Source organism: Oncorhynchus mykiss, chromosome 1 (assembly GCF_057628025.1).
Source record: "Oncorhynchus mykiss isolate SJ-2025 chromosome 1, ASM5762802v1, whole genome shotgun sequence".
Classification (NCBI taxonomy): domain Eukaryota; kingdom Metazoa; phylum Chordata; class Actinopteri; order Salmoniformes; family Salmonidae; genus Oncorhynchus; species Oncorhynchus mykiss.
The window spans coordinates 19,271,434-19,297,405 of record NC_143022.1 but is presented as its reverse complement, the minus strand read 5'-3'; the positions used below and the strand labels follow the sequence as shown (position 1 = coordinate 19,297,405).

At 45.1% G+C, this 25,972-nt stretch overlaps 1 protein-coding gene across 3 annotated transcripts in view; it reads left to right on the top strand.

Moving 5' to 3' along the window:
* LOC110497425 (polyamine-transporting ATPase 13A3) overlaps positions 1 to 24,023 on the top strand; it is a 52,243-nt gene extending 28,220 nt beyond the window's left edge. For 2 of the 3 annotated variants that reach the window (XM_036958845.2, XM_090196568.1), the window contains 30 exons: positions 3,139 to 3,223; positions 4,152 to 4,325; positions 4,911 to 5,090; positions 5,281 to 5,351; positions 5,493 to 5,576; positions 6,143 to 6,212; positions 6,934 to 7,068; positions 7,685 to 7,757; positions 8,075 to 8,206; positions 8,336 to 8,512; positions 8,663 to 8,820; positions 9,012 to 9,200; positions 9,354 to 9,566; positions 9,841 to 9,960; positions 10,231 to 10,248; positions 10,349 to 10,502; positions 13,952 to 14,197; positions 14,891 to 15,063; positions 15,494 to 15,616; positions 15,709 to 15,788; positions 15,908 to 15,950; positions 16,062 to 16,171; positions 16,347 to 16,443; positions 16,587 to 16,659; positions 16,809 to 16,986; positions 17,292 to 17,476; positions 17,658 to 17,746; positions 17,915 to 17,995; positions 20,057 to 20,149; positions 21,015 to 24,023. In XM_036958845.2, coding sequence (XP_036814740.2) covers positions 3,173 to 3,223; positions 4,152 to 4,325; positions 4,911 to 5,090; positions 5,281 to 5,351; positions 5,493 to 5,576; positions 6,143 to 6,212; positions 6,934 to 7,068; positions 7,685 to 7,757; positions 8,075 to 8,206; positions 8,336 to 8,512; positions 8,663 to 8,820; positions 9,012 to 9,200; positions 9,354 to 9,566; positions 9,841 to 9,960; positions 10,231 to 10,248; positions 10,349 to 10,502; positions 13,952 to 14,197; positions 14,891 to 15,063; positions 15,494 to 15,616; positions 15,709 to 15,788; positions 15,908 to 15,950; positions 16,062 to 16,171; positions 16,347 to 16,443; positions 16,587 to 16,659; positions 16,809 to 16,986; positions 17,292 to 17,476; positions 17,658 to 17,746; positions 17,915 to 17,995; positions 20,057 to 20,149; positions 21,015 to 21,227 — 3,783 coding nt within the window. In that variant the 5' untranslated portion in view covers positions 3,139 to 3,172 and the 3' untranslated portion in view covers positions 21,228 to 24,023. The remainder of the gene's footprint in view (positions 1 to 3,138; positions 3,224 to 4,151; positions 4,326 to 4,910; positions 5,091 to 5,280; positions 5,352 to 5,492; positions 5,577 to 6,142; positions 6,213 to 6,933; positions 7,069 to 7,684; positions 7,758 to 8,074; positions 8,207 to 8,335; positions 8,513 to 8,662; positions 8,821 to 9,011; positions 9,201 to 9,353; positions 9,567 to 9,840; positions 9,961 to 10,230; positions 10,249 to 10,348; positions 10,503 to 13,951; positions 14,198 to 14,890; positions 15,064 to 15,493; positions 15,617 to 15,708; positions 15,789 to 15,907; positions 15,951 to 16,061; positions 16,172 to 16,346; positions 16,444 to 16,586; positions 16,660 to 16,808; positions 16,987 to 17,291; positions 17,477 to 17,657; positions 17,747 to 17,914; positions 17,996 to 20,056; positions 20,150 to 21,014) is intronic. The other variant, XM_036958882.2, reaches the window with a different exon arrangement.
* Positions 24,024 to 25,972: the final 1,949 nt, after the last annotated feature.

Sequence of the window (25,972 nt, the reverse complement as noted above, 5' to 3'; positions counted from 1 at the left end):
ACGTCTCCTTCCTGAGCGGTGTGACGGCTACTTGCGTACTATTGTTTGTACAGATGAACGTGGTACCTTCAGGCGTTTGGAAATTGCTCCCAAGGATGAACCAGACTTGTGGAGGTCTACAATTTATTTTCTGAGGTTTTCTTTTGATTTTCCCATGATGTCAAGCAAAGAGGCACAGAGTTTGAAGGTAGGCCTTGAAATACATCCACAGGTACACCTCCAATTGACTCAAATTATGTCAATTAGCCTATCAGAAGCTTCTAAAGCCATGACCTCATTTTCTGGCAGTTTCCAAGCTGTTTAAAGGCACAGTGAACTTAGTGTATGTAAACTTCTGACCCACTGGAATGATACAGTGAATTATAAGTGAAATAATCTGTCTGTTAACAATTGTTGGAAAAATGTCTTGTGTCATGCACAAAGTAGATGTCATAACCGACTTGTCAAAACTATAGTTTGTCAACAAGAAATTTGTGGAGTGGTTGAAAATGTAGTTTTAATGACTTCAACCTATGTGTATGTAAACTTCTGACTTCAACTGTATGCGTTGCCACCCTAGGGTCATGCACTACTCATAAAAGCAAATTCTGAACTTGTATTAATCAAAAACATAAAATACATTTAAATACTGCCATAACTTCTATAAAAAAAAGGTTTACTGTGATAACATTTTGGTCATATTGCCCAGCCTTACGTGCGACTAGTAGGTAGCCAGGGTTAGGGACAAGGGAAGGGACTAGGGAATATTCAGACGTGGAACCTTTCTGTGGGAATTAACGGGAATATATGCGAATTAATATTAATGCCATTTAAATGTAGATGTTTTTTTTGCATTGATATATTTTCCATATCATATGGAGACCGAAACGTAAACCTTTTACCTTATCATAAGTAGACATAATGGCAAATTATTAAATCCTTCCAATTGTTTTATTTCGAACTTTTTAGTTACGAATAGAACTTTAATTAAATGAGTTGACTCTTCACATGGGATGATTTCACTGAACAACAAAAGAAAGGGAATATTGAATGATCCCCAATGATCCATTGCATCTCCCAAAAACGTTTTCAACATACATCTGTAAAATTATAGTCTAGAAACTTAAGCTTTGGTTGTCTTCCTCTCAGGCTTCCATGTCTTCTTCCTGGACCTCCTCAATGTCCACCTCTTGAACATCAGACTCTGAGGTCTCATCTTCACTGTCACTTTCCAACCTTGTTGAGGATGGCTTGTTGTCAGGCTCAAAAAGCCTCAAATTTGCCCGGATGGCCACCAATTTTTCAACCCTTGTATTGGTCAGCCTGTTGCGTGCTTTGGTGCGCGCGCGTGTGTGTGTTCCCAAACAAGGACCAGTTGCGCCCTGAGGCGGCTGATGTTGGTGGGATTTGGAGGATGATTGAGGCAACGGGGGAAAGAGCCTCAGATCCACAAAGTCCCTTACAACAGCTGGCTGATGAGATATGTTGGCACGACTGCCATATTGTATCTCCATCCCAAAGCCCTTGCTTGGAAGTGTACTTTGCCAGACTGTCAAGAACCTTGCCCTCATCCAGGCCAAGGTGGTGGGACACGGTAGTGATGACACCATAGGCCTTGTTGATCTCTGCGCCAGACAGGATGCTCTTGCCAGCAAACTTGGGGTACAACATGTACGTAGTGGTGTGTATGGGCTTCAGGCAGAAGTCTTCACGCTTTTTGATGTATTTCAAAACTGCAGTTTCCTCTGCTTGGAGCAACAGTGAAGTGGGCAGGGTAGTACGGATTTCTTCTCCTACATCTGCAAGCAGAGTCTGAACATCAGGATGGCATTGTCTCCCTCAATCTGTGCAATGGCTACTGCTATAGGTTTCAGGAGTTTCAGGCTGCTTACCACTCTCTCCCAAAATACATCATCAAGGAGGATCCTCTTGATGGGGCTGTTCATATCGGCAGACTGTGATATGGACATTTCTTGGAGAGACTCCTTCCCCTCCGGGAGACTGTCAAACATGATGACAACACCACCCCAACAGGTGTTGCTGGGCAGCTTCAATGTGGTGCTCTTATTCTTCTCACTTTGCTTGGTGAGGTAGATTGCTGCTATAACTTGATGAAGCTTCAAATACCTAACCATTTCCTTGGCTCTCTTGTAGAGTGTATCCATTGTTTTCAGTGCCATGATGTCCTTGAGGAGCAGATTCAATGCATGAGCAGCACAGTCAATGGGTGTGATGTGAGGGTAGGACTCCTCCACTTTAGACCAATACACTTATACACTTGGCCAGATGATTCCGCATCTTTGTTGCATTCTTCACATATGATTTGGCACAGTATTTGCAAAATGTACACAGCTTTTCCTTCTACATTAGCTGCAGTGAAATGTCTCCACACATCAGATAGTGCCTGTGGCATTTTCCTGTAAAGATTAGAAGAAAAAAAATGTTTCCCCAAATACAATTCCATCTACAGATATATGTTGAAAACGTTTTTGGGAGATGCAATGAATCATTGGGGATCATTCAATATTCCCTTTTTTTGTTCAGTGAAATCATCCCATGTGAAGAGTCAGCTCATTTAATTAAAGTTCAGTTAGTAACTGTTTTTTTTGTTTTTTTCTATTGGAACGATTTAATCATTTGCAATTATGTCTACTTATGATAAGGTAAAATGTTTGTTTGTCTCCATATGGTAAATATATCCAATGCAAATAAACATCTACATTTTAAATGGTATTAATATATTCCCGTTAATTCCCACATAGTTTCCACCTCCTGAATATTCCCCAAAATGTGCAACCCTAATAGTGAGTAATATGTTTGGAACATCAAATCATAATAATATTTCAGTATCAAATACATATTGTATTGGCACCTAAGAATCATGATTATATCGTATCGTGAGGTCCCTGGCAATTTCCAACCCTAATGTTTGCTCCCAAATATTCAAGCCCTGTCCGGTCTATTCTAGTTCATCATTCATTCATTCAGATGTCTGTGTGTATATGGTTCTGGTTTCAGTCACTACACTAGTGGTGTGGTTGATTCATGTTCTGGTATGCACTGGGTTGGACACATACTCTGGGATATACTTTTCCTCTCGTACTGGGGAAGACTCACATTCTCATGTAGTGGTGTCATTGTGTTCTTGTTTCAATGAAGCTGTGCTCTGTGGCCTTGGTGACTTATCTGCAGAATGGAGAAGGAAGAACTGAAGATCGTGAATAAGGATGAGGAGGATGAGATGGTGTGTTTTCTTATTTTACCTCAAGTTTTTTCCCTCTCGCTCTTCTTTTCCCTCTCGCTCTTCTTTTCCCTCCCGCTCTTCTTTTCCCTCCCGCTCTTCCTACCCCTCCCGCTCTTCTTTTCCCTCCCGCTCTTCTTTTCCCTCCCGCTCTTCTTTTCCCTCCCGCTCTTCTTTTCCCTCCCGCTCTTCTTTTCCCTCCCGCTCTTCCTACCCCTCCCGCTCTTCTTTTCCCTCCCGCTCTTCCTACCCCTCCCGCTCTTCCTACCCCTCCCGCTCTTCCTACCCCTCCCGCTCTTCCTACCCCTCCCGCTCTTCCTACCCCTCCCGCTCTTCCTACCCCTCCCGCTCTTCCTACCCCTCCCGCTCTTCTTTTCCCTCCCGCTCTTCCTACCCCTCCCGCTCTTCCTACCCCTCCCGCTCTTCCTACCCCTCCCGCTCTTCCTACCCCTCCCGCTCTTCCTACCCCTCCCGCTCTTCTTTTCCCTCCCGCTCTTCTTTTCGCTCCCGCCCTTCTTTTCGCTCCCGCTCTTCTTTTCGCTCCCGCTCTTCTTTTCCCTCCCGCTCTTCTTTTCCCTCCCGCTCTTCTTTTCGCTCCCGCTCTTCTTTTCGCTCCCGCTCTTCTTTTCGCTCCCGCTCTTCTTTTCGCTCCCGCTCTTCTTTTCGCTCCCGCTCTTCTTTTCCCTCCCGCTCTTCTTTTCCCTCCCGCTCTTCTTTTCCCTCCCGCTCTTCTTTTCCCTCCCGCTCTTCTTTTCCCTCCCGCTCTCTCGCAATTTCTTTCCCGCTCTCTCGCTCTGAATTACACATATGCCAACGCCTAATATTTTATTCAAATCAAATGGGATACGAACTCATGTTAAAACTTGACTCAAACTCCCCTGAGGACCCCATATGAACTGCCATTTTAACCGTCCCCTCTGGCCCCCGTTAGGAGCTCCAGGGGTACCGTGTGTGTCGGTGGCGTGTGGCAGTGGTGAGCCTGGGGGTGCTGTGTACAGGGGGTTTCCTCCTGCTGCTGCTCTACTGGATGCCAGAATGGTGTGTGAAGGCCACCTGCACCCGGACCACCGTCAGAGAGGCCGAAGTGGTGCTGCTCCAATCAACCGTAAGCCATTCTGAATATTTTCATAAGACTTCATTTTAAAGTAGACATATCAGCCACCAATTTGTAGTTCGTTAGTGTATTTTTAAGTATCTTATTAGCCATTTATTAGTCCTTAATTAAGTGTTGTCTTATTCAAACATAAGTCATGTGTTATTGGACAATCCTTAATAACCGCACATCTCCACACCCATGAGCAAAAGTTTATAAGGATTTCCTGACACTGGATTTGTGTAGGTTCATGAAATACAGCCAACATTCAACAAAAAATGTGACGTAAACAATTAGCATCGAAACTTCCATGGTAATCACAATGGCCACTTTCAGGACACACGTCACCATTCAGTACTTATTGGGAATCTTATCAATCATATTCATGTTCCTTCCTACTGTAGGATATGAGAGAAGTTGACTTAAGGTGTCAATCTGACTTTTTGCACCACCTGTACAAACACGTATAATGCATCAAAATCTGAATGTCCTTCACTGAATCGTAGGCTCCTCACATACGAAGGAAATTTAGCTTCACTGTCCAAATACGTGAATACCAGAGAACCTGTCACCGCTGATGGTATGTGTGTGTCTCAGGATGACTTTAAGCGCTGGTTCCTGGCCAAGGTGCGTGTGATGCTGGCCCCTGGAAGAAACCCCTTTGACAGCCTGGAGACCCAGACCACTCCCCCCATGACCAATGGACACTCCCCCCACCCCTCGGACGGCTTCACCCAGGAGTTAATCAGGAAGTACGCAGAGTACCAACCCACTCAGGTAATACCATGCGATGGCACACACAATAACACACGTCTTTTTGCTTTTTTTACTGGTTTCTTTCTCACATAAGCTCACGCTCAAAAGTATACATCTTTATGGTCAATGAAATGGGGAGGGAAAAGCACAAATCAAAAAAGTTTCTGCCTTAGTTATTTTTGCTAACATTCTTATTTCTTTCTCCCTTCAGATTCGCTATTTTACACTCCATAGCACAAAGTACTACTGGAACGACGAGGTCCACAATTTTGAAGTATTAACGTAAGCAATTTAACAGACCATTATTATAGCCAGTGACCTGGATACTTTCCAAATGGTTTGTGTAATGCATGTCCAAGCAAATGTTCTAATGGAGGCCTCGTTTCCCTTCTTTCACTCACTCACACACACACACACTCACAGGGGCCTGGAGGACCGGGAGGTGACCTGTTCCACCGTCCACTCAGAGCACAGCACGGGGCTCACCAGCAACCAGCAGGAGTACAGGTAACTTATACCAAACACCTTGTACAGAGTGGAAGGCCATGATGGTTTGAGCAATGTGATGTGTTGAGGTTAAATTCACCCCATAGGAATGCTTGGTTTTGGTGCATTAGCTAAGTCACTCAAAGGTGGTACTGGTACCTGCAAAATGTATATTGTTACTCTTACACTTAACCCTGCCCTTCCTACGGTAGATTCGTTACCCCCATCCCCCACTGCCAGACTTCACGGTTGAAAGCAGATACTGCAGGCCACAGCAGCCTCTCTGTCACCTTAGACGCCCAGACTTCCAAAGCCCTGACAACACCTTCTAATAGCCCTGTTGGGTGTCAGTCTGCTCAGAGCTGGCCTTCTGTTCCCCATGTGTCACTCACCCAGCATCTAGAGGGAGGGAGAGAGTGTGTTCATGTGTGTGACTCTGACCTACTTAATGTAGCACTGTCAGTGTCACACCTTATCAATGGTTTTATTAGACACATTGTGTCTGTGAGACGAACATTTGTTATAAAGTTGAGTTGTTAGTTTGAACTGTAAATGTTAAACCTTTGTTCTCTCGTGCTTTCCCACAGGAGACTGTTTTTCGGAGTGAATGAAATTGCAGTGAAAGTGCCTTCAGTTTTTAAGCTTCTAATCAAAGAGGTATGAGAGGTTTTGGGTGTAAGAGTGAATAAAGTGTTCATACCCACTACTTAAAGGATGCTTGATTTTCTTACCAGAGCTCATTGATAACATAAGTCTATATGAATTATTTACATCCAAAGGTGCCTATCAAAATCAATAGCTAATTTAGCTGAGATAATGATCAAGATAATGAGCTCCTGTGCCTGGCATTTTAATGGGAAAGTTCTGTTGAATGGAAGCCAACTTGGCTTTAAGCTTCTTTTTTTCTGACCAGACAGATTTAGATTCTGAGTTGTTGCAGGGAGGTTGTCTTTAGTCTAATGAGTGAACACTGTGAACAGGGCCAACAATGTCAGTAAAAACAGCATTTTCCACCTCCGCAGTTCCTCTCAGCTCCTTATTGTCTTTCTATTTCTCTGACGTCTCTCTCGCTCTCTTTGACCCCGCGGTCTCTGCGACAGTCTCCATGTCTCTGTGCTCTGTCTGTCTCCCTCACTCTGTCTGCTGCACTCTCTGTATAAAGAAACAAATTGAACCATATGTGTCGAGGTATTTCACATTTATACCCTTTTCCCACTATTGAGCCAAACATGACATATTATGGTTAGCCTGCTATAGGGCTTAATCAGGCATTATTCGAGTGAATGTCAAAGTGGATGTCTTGTTGCAGCTTGTTGTTTTCAAGAAGTTGTTTGACTTGCCTCTTTCTTTCTTTCCCTCCTTTCCTTCCCTCCTGCAGGTCCTCAACCCTTTCTACATCTTCCAGCTCTTCAGTGTGATCCTGTGGAGCGCTGATGAGTACTACTACTATGCCGCAGCCATCGTCTTTATGTCGGTCATTTCCATAGCTACCTCGCTGTACACCATCAAAAAGGTATGTCTGTCCCCGCCCCTTGGTCTCCTCTTATTTCTTTACTTACCTACACACACACACACTTTTTTTTCCTCCGCACTATTGGTTAGAGCCTGTAAGTAAGCATTTCACTGTAAGGTCTATTCGGCGTACGTGACAAATAACCTTTGATTTTGATCTATCCCTTTTTGTCTGTCCTCTCTTTCTCAACCCCTCTCATCCCCAATCTTATTATTCCTTCCACAATTTGGAAAAATGTATTCAATAATCAAAAGGTGAGTCTGGGGCCTTTCTGAACTGGCTGGAACCAGGCTGAATTAGGCTCATCTGGACTAAAACAGACTTTAGCCCCCTCCCCACTCTAGGGCCCTGGGTTCACCCCCTTACAATCACACTGCATAAGTAGAGATGGAAGGGGTGGAGGCTTCACCTGGGCCCCTAGGTTTACACAAAGAAGGAGATCGCCCCCTTAGAATCACACAGCATATGGAAGAGGGCGATAAAGAGAGAGGTTGGATGGATGGGGAGGGGGCAGCAAAGTCTTCTCTGGGAATTTCAAGGGACATTGAGAATCTATTAACTGTTTTTGTAGCACCTGATGTGTGGTTATGCTTATTAGCTGTTCTCTCCTTTTCAGCAATACGTCACGCTTCATGACATGGTGTCAGCACACAGTATTGTCCGAGTTTCAGTCTGCAGAGCCAGCAACGGTTTGTCTAATATAACTCACTAAGATTTCATGCACTTTGACTAGTGTTCAATTCACCAGTACAACGGCACACTTATCCGTGTGTGTGTGTGCGCTCCCACAGCGGGCTCAGGCTGTGCATGTGATGCCTCAGCATTTTCCCCCTGCTGCCCAGATGGGTGTGAGTAATGAGAGATGTTCCGAACAAGACTGGGGCTCTGACGCACAGAATACCTCTTTTATCCTCCTCCCTTCCTTCCACTCCTCTCTCCCTCTGTCCTTTCCCTGCATTCCCCTCCTCTCTCCACACCTGCTCTCCCCTCTGTTGAATCCTAATAGACATCGAGGAGGCCCTGTCCACTGACCTGGTGCCCGGCGACGTCATGGTCATCCCTAGCAATGGGACCATTATGCCCTGCGACGCGGTGCTGATCAGCGGCACCTGCATCGTCAACGAGAGCATGCTGACAGGTGAGACTTGGAGATTCTGCCTTCTCGCTCTCTCACTGCTGGTCACTTGCCAAATACACAATTCTAAAATATATTTATTTGACACAACACTACACTCTGTAAATACCTGGCTCTTCCCCTTCCCCCAAGGCGAGAGTGTGCCAGTCACCAAGACCAACCTCCCCAACCCAGGCGAAGGGGACAAGGAGGGTGACGCAGCTTACAGCATGGAGGAGCACAAGAGACACACCCTCTTCTGTGGCACGCACGTCATACAGACCCGCTTCTACTCAGGGGAGCTGGTCAAGGCAGTGGTGGTCCGCACAGGTTAGCCGTCTGTGTGTCCGTTCGTGTCCTCAGTCACAACACACACAGTATGCCTTTTCAAATTGTTGTACGATCATGATCTGATTTTGGATAATAAAATAAGGAGTGTTTACCATATTCTGAATGTAGCTCCTCCTCCATCCCCCCCAGGTTTCAGCACAGCTAAGGGCCAGCTGGTGCGCTCCATCCTGTACCCCAAGCCCACCGACTTCAAGCTGTACCGCGACGCCTACCTCTTCCTTCTGTGCCTGGTGGCTATAGCTGGCATCGGCTTTGTCTACTCCATCGTCCTCAGCATCATGAACAATGTACTGGGCCACACAGTACACTATACTCTGGCTGGGCTGGGAGTGGGAGGGACAGTGACTAGTCCTATAGAGGCTGTAGAAGGTTTCTAGGTCACAGTGGACTATTATGGCTAGTTAGCTTCACGACCAATTCGGTCCCTACAGTAACCCCTGCTGTATTGTCATTTTTTCCCTTGTCTACTGTACCCCAGGTGCCAGCCAAGACCATCATCATTGAGTCCCTGGACATCATCACCATCACTGTGCCCCCCGCGCTGCCCGCTGCCATGACGGCGGGCATCGTGTACGCCCAGCGCCGCCTCAAACGCATCGGCATCTTCTGCATCAGCCCCCAGAGGATCAACATCTGTGGCCAGCTCAACCTGGTCTGCTTCGACAAGGTGGACACACACACACACACACACACACACATTGGTAGAGGAGAGGCTGTGCTGGGGAAACTAGTCGTGGTGTGGTGATCCGGTATGGTAATCGCCCTCCCCAACAGTTAGTGCTATATATCTCCCCTATTCACTTTGTGCCTCTGTCTTCAGACAGGTACACTCACAGAGGATGGATTAGACCTGTGGGGAGTCCAGAGAGTGGAGAAGGGGACTTTCCACATGTCAGAGGAGAATGCCTACAAGGACACTCTGGTTAAGTCCCAGTTTGTAGCCTGCATGGCCACCTGCCACTCTCTTACCAATATCGATGGCAAGCTGTCCGGAGACCCTCTGGATCTGAAGATGTTCGAGGCCACAGGCTGGGTGAGTGACTGAAACTTTACCCTTAATCTCTAACCTGTGTGTCCTTCACTCTTTCTTTACCCAAACAATGTGTTTCATGCTCAGAAATGTTGACTCAAAATATGTTGCTTTGAGAGATTTTCCGGCTTCTATTTTCAGACAGATATTTGCTTCTCCCTGACTTTCAATGTTGTTCCGATCACACTTATGGTATCCATTTTGAGATGCTGGTCAGCTGAAATCTTGACTTTCGATGCTGCTTAGATTTTCTAATGTTGACTCCTCTCCGTGTCAGATCCTGGAGGAGGCCACTGAGGAGGAGACATCCCTCCACAACCGTATCATGCCCACCGTGGTGCGGCCCCCCAAGCAACTGATGCCCCCCGAGCCCGTCATGTCACCTGAACAGGACATGGTGCGAACAGGTTACCCTTCCTGAGAGCAAGGCTCAGTGCTGCCCCCAATGTACACACACCCTCAGCATTGATCATGTATCCCTCATCACATGTTGATTTGGTCTGTTGCTGTTAGCTCTTGGTCATGTGTAAACGTTCAAGTTCATGTTAATCATAGTTCTGAATGGTATCTGGGTTTTCTATGTTCACATTCTATGTTCCTCTCGCATTCTTTGAAATGCACTGTTTGACTGTACGTTCACTCTATGTTCTTGTCTTTCACATTGTAGGAGCTGTATGACTTGTCGGTAAGTAGTGCAATCTCAAGTTTTGAATATTTATTGTACCTTTACGTAGAGGTGAAAGATCTGGAGGTTAAAGGTCATTCTCTGTTGTGTCCTCATGCAGTCGGCCTATGAGATTGGTATCGTGCGTCAGTTCCCCTTCTCCTCGGCGCTGCAGAGGATGTGTGTGGTGGCCCGTCTGCTGGGGGAGAAGCGCATGGATGCCTACCTCAAGGGGGCGCCAGAGGTGGTGGCCAGCCTCTGCAAGAAAGATACTGGTTGGTCTCTTAACTGTTTACTCTGAATTTGCCTATACACTTTGCAGACGCTCCTATTGAGAATAAGTTACGGTCAGTATAGTAATGAACGCATGCTCTGCTACTGAATTGTTAGTCCCTTGGTCTAACCAAGTGAGATAATTGACTGCTTTGATGTCAACAGTGTAGTGGCATGATCAAAGACCAGCAGTTTCAAAAGTTTACTGCCTGGAATCTTGTCTTTTCCTTCATTTCCAAGAAGTTTCTGAACCCATCTCTCACTCTCTCTCACACACACAAACAATGTCTATTTAAGGGCTATATTGGCAAACCAATGTTTACTTTGCCAAAGCAAGTGAAATGGATAATAAACTATAAAACATTTACTGGGAACATTACACAAGTTCCAAAAGAATAGTAATTTCAATGTCATATGTCTAAACTCAGCAAAAAAAGAAATGTCCCCCGTCAACTGCGTTTATTTTCAGCAAACTTAACATGTGTAAATATTTGTTTGAACATAACAAGATTCAACAACTGATACAAACTGAACAAGTTCCACAGACATGTGACTAACAGAAATGTAATAATGTGTCCCTGAACAAAGGGGGGGTCAAAATCAATAGTAACAGTCAGTATCTGGTGTGGCCACCAGCTGCATTAAGTACTGCAGTGCAGCTCCTCCTCATGGACTGTACCAGATTTGCCAGTTCTTGCTGTGAGATGTTACCCCACTCTTCCACCAAGGCACCTGCAAGTTCCCAGACATTGCTGGGGGGAATGGCCCTAGCCCTCACCCTCCGATCCAACAGGTCCCAGACGTGCTCAAAGAGATCCGGGCTCTTCACTGGCCATGGCAGAACACAAACATTCCTCTCTTGCAGGAAATCACGCACAGAACGAGCAGTATGACTGTTGGCATTGTCATGCTGGAGGGTCATGTCAGGATGAGCCTGCAGGAAGGGTACCACATGAGGGAGAAGGACGTCTTCCCTGTAACGCACAGCGTTGAGATTGCCTGCAATGACAACAAGCTCAGTACGATGATGCTGTGACACACCGCTCCAGACCATGACGGACCCTCCACCTCCAAATCGATCCCGCTCCAGAGTACAGGCCTCAGTGTTACGCTCATTCCTTCAACGATAAACGCGAATCCGACCATTACCTTAGGTGAGACAAAACCGCAACTCGTCAGTGAAGAGCACTTTTTGCCAGTCTTGTCTGGTCCAGCAACGGTGGGTTTGTGCCCATAGGCAACGTTGTTGCCGGTGATGTCTGGTGAGGACCTGCCTTACAACAGGCCTACAAGCCCTCAGTCCAGCCTCTCAGCCTATTGCGGACAGTCTGAGCACTGATTGAGGGATTGTGCGTTCCTGGTATAACTCGGGCAGTTGTTGCCATCCTGTACCTTTCCGCAGGTGTGATGTTCGGATGTACTGATCCTGTGCTGGTGTTACATGTGGTCTGCCACTGCGAGGACGATCAGCTGTCCGTATTGTCTCTCTTAGGCATCTCACAGTACGAACATTGCAATTTATTGCCCTGGCCACATCTGCAGTCCTCATGCCTCCTAGCAGCATGCCTAAGGCACGTTCTCGCAGATGAGCAGGGACCCTGGGCATCTTTCTTTTGGTGTTTTCCTCCGTAGAAAGGCCTCTTTCGTGTCCTAAGTTTTCATAAATGTGACCTTGAATGCCTACTGTCTGTAAGCTGTTAGTGTCTTAACGAGGGGTCCACAGCTGCATGTTCATAATTGTTTATGGTTCTCTGAACAAGCATGGGAAACAGTGTTTAAACCCTTTACAATGAAGATCTGGATTTTTACTAATTATCTTTGAAAGACAGGGTCCTGAAAAAGGGACATTTCTTTTTTTTTTTTTTGCTGAGTTTATACAGTGTTGTAATGATGTGCAAATACATAACATGAATAAACATAAAAATAGGTTGTGTCTACAATGGTTTTTGTTCTTCACTGGTTGCCCTTTTTCTTGTGGCAGCAGGTCACAAATCTGCTGTGATGGCACACTGGTATTTCACCCAATAGATATGGGAGTTTATCAAAATTGGATTTGTTCTTTAATTCTTTGTGGGTCTGTGTAATCTGAGGGAAATATGTGTCTCTAATATTGTCATACATTGGCAGGAGGTTAGGAAGTGTAGCTCAGTTTCCACCTCATTTTGTGGGCAGTGTGCACATAGACCGGGCTTTCAAGAGAAGACAGTCTGCCTTCGGCGGCCTTTCTCAATAGCAAGGCTATGCTCACTGACTCTGTACATAGTCAAAGCTTTCCTTAACTTTGGGTCAGTCACAGTGGTCAGGTATTCTGCCGCTGTGTACTCTCTGTTTAGGGCCAAATAGCATTCTAGTTTGCTCTGTTTTTCCAATGTGTCAAGTAATTATCTTTTTGTTTTCTCATGATTTGGTTGGGTCTAATTCTCCTGTCTGTGTCCGTCTGTGTCCGTCTGTGTGTGTCTCTCCGTCTGTGTGTGTCTCTCCGTCTGTGTGTGTGTCTCTCCGTCTGTGTGTGTGTGTGTCTCTCCGTCTGTGTGTGTCTCTCCGTCTGTGTGTGTCTCTCCGTCTGTGTGTGTCTCTCCGTCTGTGTGTGTCTCTCTCCGTCTGTGTGTGTCTCTCTCCGTCTGTGTGTGTCTCTCTCCGTCTGTGTGTGTCTCTCTCCGTCTGTGTGTCTCTCTCCGTCTGTGTGTCTCTCTCCGTCTGTGTGTCTCTCTCCGTCTGTGTGTCTCTCTCCGTCTGTGTGTCTCTCTCCGTCTGTGTGTCTCTCTCCGTCTGTGTGTCTCTCTCTCCCCGTCTGTGTGTCTCTCTCTCTCCGTCTGTGTGTCTCTCTCTCTCCGTCTGTGTGTGTCTCTCTCTCCGTCTGTGTGTGTCTCTCTCTCCGTCTGTGTGTGTCTCTCTCTCTCCGTCTGTGTGTGTCTCTCTCTCCGTCTGTGTGTGTCTCTCTCTCTCCGTCTGTGTGTGTCTCTCTCCGTCTGTGTGTGTCTCTCTCCCCGTCTGTGTGTGTCTCTCTCCCCGTCTGTGTGTGTCTCTCTCCCCGTCTGTGTGTGTCTCTCTCCCCGTCTGTGTGTGTCTCTCTCCCCGTCTGTGTGTGTCTCTCTCCCCGTCTGTGTGTGTCTCTCTCCCCGTCTGTGTGTGTCTCTCTCCCCGTCTGTGTGTCTCTCTCCGTCTGTGTGTCTCTCTCTCTCCGTCTGTGTGTCTCTCTCTCTCCGTCTGTGTGTGTCTCTCTCTCCGTCTGTGTGTGTCTCTCTCTCCGTCTGTGTGTGTCTCTCTCTCCGTCTGTATGTCTCTCTCTCCGCCTGTGTGTCTCTCTCTCCGCCTGTGTGTGTGTCTCTCTCTCCGTCTGTGTGTGTCTCTCTCTTTGTCTGTGTGTGTCTCTCTCTTTGTCTGTGTGTGTCTCTCTCTTTGTCTGTGTGTCTCTCTGTCGCTCTCTTTGTCTCTCTGTGTGTGTGTGTAGTTCCAGAAGACTTTGCAGAGGTTCTGGAGGACTACACCAAGCAGGGCTTCCGGGTCATCGCCCTGGCCCATCGCCGCCTCGAGTCCAAACTCACCTGGCACAAAGTACAGAACGTCAACAGGGATCAGATGGAGGCCAACATGGAGTTCCTGGGGCTGATCATCATGCAGAACAAGCTAAAGGCTGAGACCTCCGGGGTACTGCAGGACCTCCGCAGGGCACACATCCGCACCGTCATGGTCACTGGTGAGAAAGCTGGCACACCAACATGTTTAACATATAAACAGACATTCAGTAACACACTAAATCTATCCTTCCTCCCTGCAGTAGACTTTACTTTTTGTTGTCGTTTTCAAAGTTTGATGGAGGTATTCCTGGAATCCTAACGAATATAGTTCTGGGTCTTGCAGCTTAACGGGCAGAAAGCTCCAAAGTCCAGCCTGTCCCTCTTTCTTTTTTTTTTTCTCTTTCTCTCGCTCGCTCGCGCTCTCTCTCTGTCGCTTTCAGCAGTGTAAATGTAATCAAACTATCAGATAGAATTTCAGCGCCCGCAAAGTCCTTTCATGCAGGTTGCTGGTCCAGAGCCAGTACCCGCAGGCCACCCGATCCCACTCACAACCCCTACCCAGGTTTGGAGTGTCACAATGGGGAGAGCGCCAGGACAATACCCCCGTCTCACACTCGAGAATAGAATGAAGTCCCCTCTTAGGAAGTTATTTGTTTGGAGTTCCCCCTCATGGTTTTGAATAGGTTTGTGCTTAAGGGCAACATACACAGAGTATACCCAACATTAGGAACACCTTCATAATATTGAGTTGCACCCATTCCCAATGACATCAATAAGGGATCATAGTTTTCACCTGAATTAATCTGGTCAGTCTGTCATGGAAAGTGTGTTTTAATGTTTTGTATACTCAGTGTAAAACATCTCTCCTCCAGGTGACAACATGTTAACGGCCATCTCGGTGGCTAGGGACTGTGGCATGATTCCCCCTCAGGACCAGGTCATCATCGCCGACGCGCTGCCCCCTAAAGATGGCCAGGCGGCCAAGATCACTTGGCGCTATGCAGACAACCCCAGCAAACATGTGGGCAAAGCACCACGCCTGGAGGTGAGGGACCCCTGGTGGTGGGTGTGGCTCATTACAGCTCAGACAGACACACACACACACACACAAATGTACACACACACTGATCCCCCTTAGATCCATGCAGGAAAACATCAGAACTCAGAAATTACCCAGTGAGCACACGCAGCAAGAATGGATGAAAGAATGTGTGTGTTCTGTGTTCCAGACACTGGCACACACAGAGGTCACACCGCCAGCCAGTCAGATTGTGTCTAGATGCTATCAGGGATATGTATATTTAGTGGCATACCTCGAGGTCTCCACGTCAGTTTATATGGAAACTGAAGTTGTTTGTCTCTAGAACGATTGATAATCTACAAAGGCCATGTTGTACCATTCAATCATTTACAAGATGTCATTCTTCCCTTGCTCACCTGCACCTGCTTTTCCCTGCCCCTTCCTGTCCCAACAGGATGTACAGATCAATCTAGAGGATGTGCATCACACTCACAAGCCTCAGGAGCAGTACCACTTTGCTATGAGTGGCAAGTCCTTTGCTGTCATCACCGAGCACTTTCAGGACCTGCTGCAAAAGGTACACCACCCCTCCATTCCCCTATAAACGCATAGCTACTGCTGTGGGATTTGGTTGTGTCTAATGCATTGTTGTTGACCTATCTGGTGTAGTTGGTGCTGCATGGCACCGTGTTTGCCAGAATGGCCCCCGACCAGAAGACCGAGCTCATTGAGGCACTGCAGAGTGTGGAGTGAGTAGAAACCCTGTTGACTCAGTTCACCCTCTTCATAGATCTTTTCAAATATTTAAAAAACATTTCATTAATTACATTTACAACAGTCAAATGATCTTCTCCTTCCCCATCTGCAGTTATTTTGTGGGCATGTGTGGAGACGGCGCAAACGATTGTGGTGTAAGTACAGACTCTTTGAAAGCATGCAAATAGAAGTAAAGACACTGTCATTCCTTTAAATGTTCTTGTTTCTGACAACGTTCTACCGTCTCCTCCACCCTCGCTCTCCAGGCTTTGAAGAGGGCTCACGGTGGGATCTCTCTCTCTGAGCTGGAGGCCTCTGTAGCCTCTCCCTTCACTTCCAGGACACCCAACATCTCCTGTGTGCCTAGCCTCATCAGGTAGGCCTGCCCTGGGCCTCGAGCTCCACAATACTACCCTACACCATCAGCTGAACATGGCTAACAAACTAACACCATCCTACTACCAAGCTTCCAGGCTAATCAGTCAGCCTTATGAACTTGCATGCTGACTCACTCGTTTGCGCCGCAATAAAAAACGACTCTTTCTCCACAGAGAAGGGCGAGCGGCTCTCATCACCTCCTTCTGTGTGTTCAAGTTCATGGCCCTCTACAGCATCATCCAGTACATCAGTGTCACCCTGCTCTACTCTGTGAGTACAGTACCCCTCCTTTAGTCTCTGCACTCCTATCAGGAGAATACCTCAGAGATCCTATTAAATATGTCATTCTATGGATATTACTCTCTGGTGTATACAGTAGCTGACCTCTGACCTTCTCTCTCTAACCCTGTCAGATCCTCAGTAACCTGGGAGACTTCCAGTTCCTCTTCATCGACATCGCAATCATCCTCCTCGTAGTCTTCACCAGTAAGTAAACAACACCAGTTAGATGGAGCGTTATGTTATTGCAAAATTCCCTTTTTTGATGCTGCAGACCATTACTTGTTTGATCTAGTACCAACTTTCTATCTTCTGGTTCCTTACTTCTCTTTTTCTCTCCCACCTTCTCTGTCCAGTGTCTCTGAACCCAGCGTGGAAGGAGCTGGTGTCGAGGCGTCCCCCCTCAGGTCTGATCTCAGGCCCTCTGCTGTTTTCCGTGCTGACTCAGATCCTCATCTGTCTGGGCTTCCAGACCATTGCCTTCCTCTGGGTCCGACACCAGGCCTGGTACCACATCTGGACGCCACAGTCCGAGTGAGTCCAAGTTCAACCCCCACAATAACTACTGGACCTATCAAAACACACTAATTGGAGGATAGCTGTATCAGTCTAAAATCACCAATAAGACACCTGTAACAAAACACCAATGGACCAATGAGACAACTGTACCAGACCCAAAACAAACCAATAACCAACTGTAAACACAGTAACATTAGCCGTGATTGTCTTCCTGTGTGTCATTACCTCAAAGAGTAGGGACGTCGCCAGTAAGCTTTTGACTTGTAAAGCTGCTTCCTGCTAAACATCTGTGTGTGTGCCCTGTGTGTCTCCTCTCCCAGTGCCTGCAACTCGTCCCTCCGTGCCAACTTGGGGCCAGAACACAACTCCTCAGAGGAGAGGGACGACCACAACATCAAGAACTACGAGAACACCTCCCTGTTCTACGTCTCCTCCTTCCAGTACCTCATCGTGGCCATCGTCTTCTCCAAGGGGAAGCCCTTCAGACAGCCCAGCTACAAAAACTGTGAGGATCACTACTTACACCAATGTTCCCACATACCTACCTGAAAATCAGATAAAGGTTTAAGTTTTGGTTCTAAAATCAGTTGACGGTTTGAGATTTGTTGAAAGTGCAACATTGGGGGGAGTGTCTTTTGCTGTGTGACTGACATGTTGGTTTTATCGTCTCTCTTCCGTCTCTGCAGGGCCTTTTGTGGTGTCATGTATTGGCCTGTATATATTTATGTTCTTCATCATGTTTTACCCTGTGTCTGCTATCGATGAATTCCTAGAGGTGAGTGGACGTCAACCATGAGAGACAAGCTTTATACAGATATTAGCCTCAAGCTTTGGTTGAATTGAGTCCTACAATAGTGACATTGTGAATTAACATGGCACTGCTCCACTGTCTGTTAAATGTTCTCTTGTGAATCTGTTTCTCTTTTTTATATTTTTTATATAGATTGTGTGTGTTCCGTTTGAATGGAGAATCACTCTGTTCTTCATCATCATAGTCAATGCAGCCGTGTCTGTATTGGTGGAGGTAAGACACACACTAACGCATGAACATCAAAGTGAGATGTGTGCTGTCCATTTTGCATTATTCTGAGCTCTCTTTACACCATGTTACATAGGTAATTTTCTCATGTACAATTTTTGTTTTGTCATGCAATGTTTTCATTAGTGGCACTTAGGTTCAGTCAGGTGGTGCTGGATTGTGTGTTGACTGTGGCCTACTGACTGACTGGAGAGTGACTGTGGCCTACTGACTGACTGGAGAGTGACTGTGGCCTACTGACCGACTGGAGAGTGACTGTGGCCTACTGACCGACTGGAGAGTGACTGTGGCCTACTGACCGACTGGAGAGTGACTGTGGCCTACTGACTGACTGGAGAGTGACTGTGGCCTACTGACTGACTGGAGAGTGACTGTGGCCTACTGACTGACTGGAGAGTGACTGTGGCCTACTGACTGACTGGAGAGTGACTGTGGCCTACTGACTGACTGGAGAGTGACTGTGGCCTACTGACTGACTGGAGAGTGACTGTGGCCTACTGACTGACTGGAGAGTGACTGTGGCCTACTGACTGACTGGAGAATGACTGTGGCCTACTGACTGACTGGAGAGTGACTGTGGCCTACTGACCGACTGGAGAGTGACTGTCGCAGAATATTAACAGATGAAGCTGAGGGCTGGGCCAATGTCTGTCTGACATACCATTTGACTACCTTTTCATTATGAAAAAGCCAGACATTCTTCATTGTCTTTCATTGATGTAACCCAATGAACCTTTTAGCGGACACATACACACAATTCCTCCCAAAAAACATTCCTTACCCCAGGACTTCAACGGGTGACTATCCAGGAACATAAGGAACACTCCATTTCTGCCTAGATTTGACATTCATTGACGGGATATACAAAAACAGGCGTAACGTTTTGGCTTAATCGCCTTCATCGCATAATTCCTACCTGTAAATACAACCTGCAATCACCACAGTGACTGCCATACTGTAGTCCACTCATTCAACCTAATGGGTGGTTGGTTACACACCTAGTTCCTTTTCTCTCTCAATCTCCAGGTGTCAGAAAATGATGACCTAAAGATTTGTGGCCCAATGATAATAGCTCACCAGTGATTTACTATTAGAAAATGTCCCTGGCTTACCCTGCACAGTAGAGCAGGAGCACTACAGTGCCTTCAGGAAGTATTCACGCCCCTTGACCTTTTCCACGTTGTTACAGTCTGAATTTAAAATGGAGAAGAAAACATTTCACTGGCCTACACACAATAGCCCATAACGTCAAAGTGGCATTATGTTTATTTTGACTAATTAATACAAAATGAAAAGCTGAAATGTCTTGAGTCAATAAGTATTCAACCTCTTTGTTATGGCACGCCTAAATAAGTTCAGGGATAAAAAATGTGCTTAATAAGTGCATGGACTCACTGTGTGTAGTACTTGTGTTAATATGATTTGTTAATGACTACCCCACACATACAGTTTATCTGTAAGGTCCCTCAGTCGAGCAGTGAATTTCAAACACTGATTCAACCACAGTTTTCCAATGTCTCGCTAAGAAGGGCACCTATTAGTTGATGGGTAAAAATACAAAATGCTAAAAAATGTGGAATAAGTCCAGGGGTATGAATACTTTCAGAAGACACTATTACTGTGCTGCTCTTATCCCCCCTCTTGAGCCTCACAAGCCCAAGAACAGCTTAGCAGTGACAAGATGGTGCTCTCCCCAAAGCGTCCAACCTCTCACTCCCCAACCAATGACACTCAATGGATAATCACCAGCAACGGATCTGTCACAAAACAAAATCATCACAACAAATTCCAAAAAGCACCGTTCTTCTGTTGTAGATGAAGTTAACACTCTCTCGCTTTATTTGTTTTCATTTATTTTGAGAGTAACTCCTTTTGCCTATCATCACGACTAAGGCACAGCCCTGAAATCACCCTAAATGTCCTTTCAATAGTTTGACTATTCAAAAAAAACTAACGTACAAAATCTTCTTGAGAGACGCTGTGTGATCAAGTAGCCACTCTACTCTTTGTAATTCTTTCCTGCCCACTGCACCTATTATTCCATAGACCCTCGTCCTTGACGTCGTCTTATGGAAGCTTGTCTTCAGCCGAGACAAGCAGGGCGGCTATGGCACCACCCATGCCGCTCCAACAACACAGGTTGGGAAATCTGACGCTCCTCCTCTCTTCCACCGTCGCTTTTCACCTCCCCCTGTGCCCCCCCCCTCTTCTTTCTTTCTTTCCTTCTTTCTATATACCCTCCCCAGACCTTGCATGTGCAGACCTGATTGTGCTCTGGCCCCTCTTCTGCCCCCTGGTGGGTCTCCTGTGTTATTACTCTCCTCTGGGAACAAGATTGCCCCAGTCTTCCCTCCTATCTAAAGCTCCAGCAGTAGTACAGATATTGCTCCAGTAAGCTCCCCCTGTTGCATGTACCTCACAGCTTTCCTGTAAGCCGCTATAAGAGTGGAAATAGCATGGCCTAGATCAGGTATGTATACACTGCAGGTTAGCTGGTATGTCCCACACATGGTCACTCTTAGCCTCCTTCATATGTAGCAGGTAAAATGGGCTCCCATTTCCAATTGCAAATAGTCACAATGACCTTTTTTTCTGAACCGCAGCATCTTAGCTTGTCTGCTTGTTTTGAGGTAATTCTCTGGCAGAAAAACTTCAAACCCCAAAACGTAATGCAATGCTGGACGTTCATTTGAATGACCTAAGAACATTTTCTGTTGAGGGGAAAGTTCCCCAGGAAATTATTTAATTGTCTCAATTATTAACCATTATAAAACAATGTGCATTCTGCAATAAAGTGAACCGATCTGAATCCCATCGCTACCTTCTTTTGGTTATATAGTGCATGTGATGTCATTCTACTGTCTAAAGGCTATAATTCTATAGTCTATAATTCTGTCTATAATTTAAAGGGATCAATTGGAAAGAGAATGAGTGGGGAATATTCATTGTTTTCTTTGCTGTTTCCTTTGCCCTTTTCTCATTGTTGTTATCGTGCTGTTTCCAGGGGGGCATCGACCTCTGGGGAGCCAAGTGTCTGTCGTTGCTGTGCTGCCGCCGGAGGAAGGTACCCAAGGCGCGCTACATGCACCTGGCCCAGGAACTTAGCGTGGACCCCGACTGGCCCCCCAAACCCACCACCACCACCGAGGCCAAGCACCCACTGCCCGGCAACCCCCCTGAAAATGGCTCCTCCTACCAGATAATGGCCGACTCCTAGCACCCCCCCGCCCCACTCTTGGCCAAAGCAAAAACACACACTCCCGACAAAAGGACAAAAAGAAACAGTGGTCTATGGACAGAACAAGGCGAAAGATGGGGCGGGGCGATGGTAGAAAAGGATTTTGGGGTGAAGAAATGGTAGTGTGGATCTCTCCATGCTCTTTGCTGCTCAGATCCAGCACACTGTTCAGACCCTGGCTGGTCTACATAACCCTCACCAACCAAACCCCTCAACCTGCCACCACCCCCTGGTATACAATGGTTTGTCTACTACATAAATACACCCCCAGTATGGTCTACTCTATATCCACCCCGCCTTCAGCTGGTCTACCTGCAGTCCAAGAGTCCACGTTGTCCACAGGCTGGGTCCTGTGGCAGAGTCAGACCCCTGTGTCATTATTATGAGTTTAATCATTGCCTCACTGCTTTTTAACCCTTGCAGAACTATGCAGCGAACTGACAAAACTCCAATCGTAGTCTTAAAACGGTAATGATTTTTACAATTGTAATTGGTGTTGCCGTGATTCCTCCATGAGCTCCAGACCTTCTCGCATTTTTGCTTTTGTTTGTAAGCAGCCACCAGCCATCTCCACTAACATGGTTATCATACAGGGGACTTGAAGCATGGATGTGCATGAACCCAGCTCCGTTTAGCCATTGTTATATGGTGGTTGGAATACTACTGCTTACCTAACAGTACTGTAGTATTAATATTGCTGAACAGGGACCAGAACCTTTTTGTATTATGAAACTAGGCATAACAAGAGGCAGTATGCAAACGGCTTGGAATCACAGGTAGCAGCAACCCACCCCCCCTGCATGTAGAAACCATCCAAAGGCAAAATAGACTTGCAAAATCATGTCAAACTGGCCTCACATGGGCTAGTGTTGCTCCACATGGAGAAGGTCTGTCTTTAAAAAAAGAAAAAAAATGATATGATAATGGTGAAAGGCGAGGCATTGTGAAATTCATTACCTAGCCGTTTGCGTGCGCTCTCTCCATACAACCATGCAACTGGCAAGATACTGTACTACCAATGTATACTCCACTAAAGCCATGGTAGCATGAATGTATTGTATTAGCATTGCTCACTGCACAGTCAAAAGAGAAATCAAAGGGCTTAAAACTCATTGTCCATCAGAGGAGGCTGCTGTGTAGAGATATAGGATGACGTGCTCATTGTAATGGCTGGAATGGAGGAATTAATTTCATTCCAACCATTACAAGTCCGTCCTCCTATATCTCCGCCCACTAGCCACCATTGTTATCCAAATATTCAAAGATTCAATACACACTCTGTCACTGTATATATTTTCACAACCGTTTATTTCATAACAGAAAATGTACATTGTGCATTGCTGTCCAGCCTCATGATGTGTTGTACATGTCATATTTTCTGCCAGTCAGTCATAAGCCAGTCTTTCTCCTCATAGTAGCAGGTCGTCACATATCGTCAGAGATCCTAGTTTGTGTTCATCTGATGTAAATATTTTATTTGATGACATTCCAAATGTGTGTCAGAATTGCCGGAAACACAATACTGAGAGGTATCGCTAAGAATGCAAGTTCAAATCTTTAAATATGATGTATTTACTTGGTGTTAAAGGTCCAATGCAGCTGTTTTTATCTCAATATCAAATCATTTCTGGGTAACAATTAAGTACCTGACTAACCAGGTTTACATCCAACCTTTTTTATGCGAGTAAAGTACATGTCGGATAAAAAATGTTATGACAGGCCTGATGGAAACCATTTTTTCCGGTAAACTTTCCAAATGTCGACAAAACAAAATCCACTAGACAAGGTGGGATCTTTTTGTCAGTAAAAATAATTATGCGGGGGAAAAAGTAATGCTTTTATGATATAGTAACCATCATATCGAAGTGAACTTGGAGTCACGCGATGACGTGTAGTCCTCCCACTAATACTCATCAGGAAAGCATACACTTTATGTTACAGATCTAAATAATTGATGATGAACTTCAAAGGGTGGTGAAAGTGCAAGTAGATGGGCTTAATTCTTTCCAGTAAATATCGAGGGTCTTATTTTGGTGACACAATAATTCATCCCTGGCTGCAGTTTGACAAATAAAAATAGTCTTGCTCTTTTGTCCATAATAATAATCTCATGTAGGCTATATGTGAGCTCTAAGCAAAAATGGCTTCTTAGCAAATAGCAATTTTGCTGGGAGTGGTCCGAGTGGAGCAGGGAAAACTGAGAATGAGCTATTATTGGCAGAGGTTTTGACCTCTTTCTTATTGGTCTATTAACTAATTTACCACCTGGTGGAGTCACCAGGCAGGCCAAAACTCCACTCCAACAGCTCTTACGCTAGCTAAGTGGTTATCATTTTCACAAGTTCACAGTATTATTCCAACCTCAGTGTGAAAATATAAAACACAGAAAAATCACGGTTTTGACTTCACTGGGCCATTTTATTTCTGCATAAATCACTTGTTTTATTTTTCAGATTCACATTTCAATTTCAGGAATGACAACAACAGATGTCCTAGTTATGCATTATTTGCATGATCAAACCTTCCAGATCTCTACTAGACATACACTACCGTTCAAAGGTGTGGGGTCACTTAGAAATGTCCTTGTTTTTGAAAGTAAAACGTTTTTTTTGTCCATTAAAATAACATACAATTGATCAGAAATACAGTGTAGACATAGTTAATGTTGTAAATGACTATTGTTGATGCAAACAGCGGATTCAGAGGCCCATTTTCAGCAACCATCACTCCTGTGTTCCAATGTCACATTTTTAGCTAATTAAAGTTATCATTTTAGAAGGATATTTGATCATTAAACCCTTTTGCAATTATGTTAGCACAGTTGAAGACTTGTGCTGATTTTAAAGAAGCTTTTAAACTGGCCTTCTTTAGACTAGTTGAGTATCTGGAGCATCGGCATTTGTGGGTTCGATTACAGGCTCAAAATGGACAGAAAGAAATACGTTTCTTCTAAAACTCGTCAGTCTGTTCCATGTGAGAAATTGCCAAGAAGATCCCGCACAACGCTGTGTACTACTCCCTTCACAGAACAGCGCAAACTGTCTCTAACCAGAATAGAAAGAGTGGGAGGCCCCGGTACACAACTGAGCAAGTGGACAAGTACATTAGTGTCTAGTTTGAAAAAGACACCTCAAGTCCTCAACTGGCAGCTTCATTAAATAGTACCCGCAAAACACCAGTCTCAACGTCAACAGTGAAGAGGCGACTCCGGGATTCTGGCCTTCTAGGCAGAGTTCCTCTGTGTTCTTTTGCCTATCTTAATATTTTATTTTTATTGGCCAGTCTGAAGTGGCTTTTTCTTTACAGCTCTTTACAGACTCCAGCATCCTGGAGTCGCCACTTCGCTGTTGAGGCTGGTGTTTTGCGGATACTATTGAAGCTACTAGTTGACGACTTGTGAGGCATCTTTCGCAAACTAGATACTCTAATGTACTTGTCCTCTTTCTCAGTTGTGGCCTCCCACTCCTCTTTCTATTCTGGTTAGACAGTTTGTGCTGTTCTGTGAAGAGTAGTACACAGCGTTGTATGGTATCTTCCGTTTCTTGTTAATTTCTCGCATGGAATAGCCTTCATTTCTCAGAACAAGAATAGACTGACGGGTTTCAGAAGAAAGTTTTGTTTCTAGTCATTTTGAACATGTAATTGAACCCACAAATGCTGATGCTCCAGATACTCAACTAGTCTAAAGAAGGACAGTTTTATTGCTTCTTTAATCAGAACAACAGTTTTCAGCTGTGCTAACATAATTGCAAAAGGGTTTTCTAATGATCAATTAGCTTATTAAAATGATAAACTTGGATTAGCTAACACAACGTGCCATTGGAACACAGGACTGATGGTTGCTGATAATGGGGCTTCTGTACGCCTATGTAGATATTCCATTTAAAAAATCTGCTGTTACCAGCTCCAATATTAATTTACAACATTATCAATGTCCACAATGTATTTCTGATCAATTTTGTTATATTAATGGACAAAAAATGTGCTTTTCTTTCAAAACAAGGACATTTCTAAGTGACTCAACTTGAACGGTAGTGTATATTGTTCCTGATATTTGGAGTGTTGGTAATATGACACAGGTGTATAAAGAATGCACAGTAGAGAGCACATTCTCCAGGAATATCCAGCAATTTTGGTCATTGACAATATATGACCAGGAACAAGAGTACATCCTCCTGTGACAATTAACCTGTTTCTGCAAACCAACTCTAGATTGAATTCATGACAGTTCTGCTTTTAGTAAAGGTATATTTACTCAATGTTTCTGAAGAATGATTTACATTGGTGTTGGTATTTAATTATGTTGAGGGGATCTTTCCTAAATATCTGTACAAGATGCAAATGTTTATTTTCAGAACAAAATGTTCAATTTTACATTTAGTTATTCAAATTAAAAATGTAATTTTTGTTGAATGATTATAGAGTAAAAAACATTTAAAATGTTTAAGTGGTTGTAAACAAGTCATGTTTCCAGAAAGAAGCCCACCTCCAAATCAGACTGGAACATTATGGACTTTTTAATGTTAATAATACAAAGACAATTGGACTAGCTTTATTTTTAAAAATGTACATTTACAGTATGTGTTTTTAATGTACCTTCAAAAACATTGTTTAGAGATGTGCTTGAAATATGGATCATGCGCTTATATCGAAGGGCTGTAGTGGTGCTTTCTACTCTTGGTACTGTTTTGTCACAATCAGTTGTTTGTACACTTTTTTGTTGT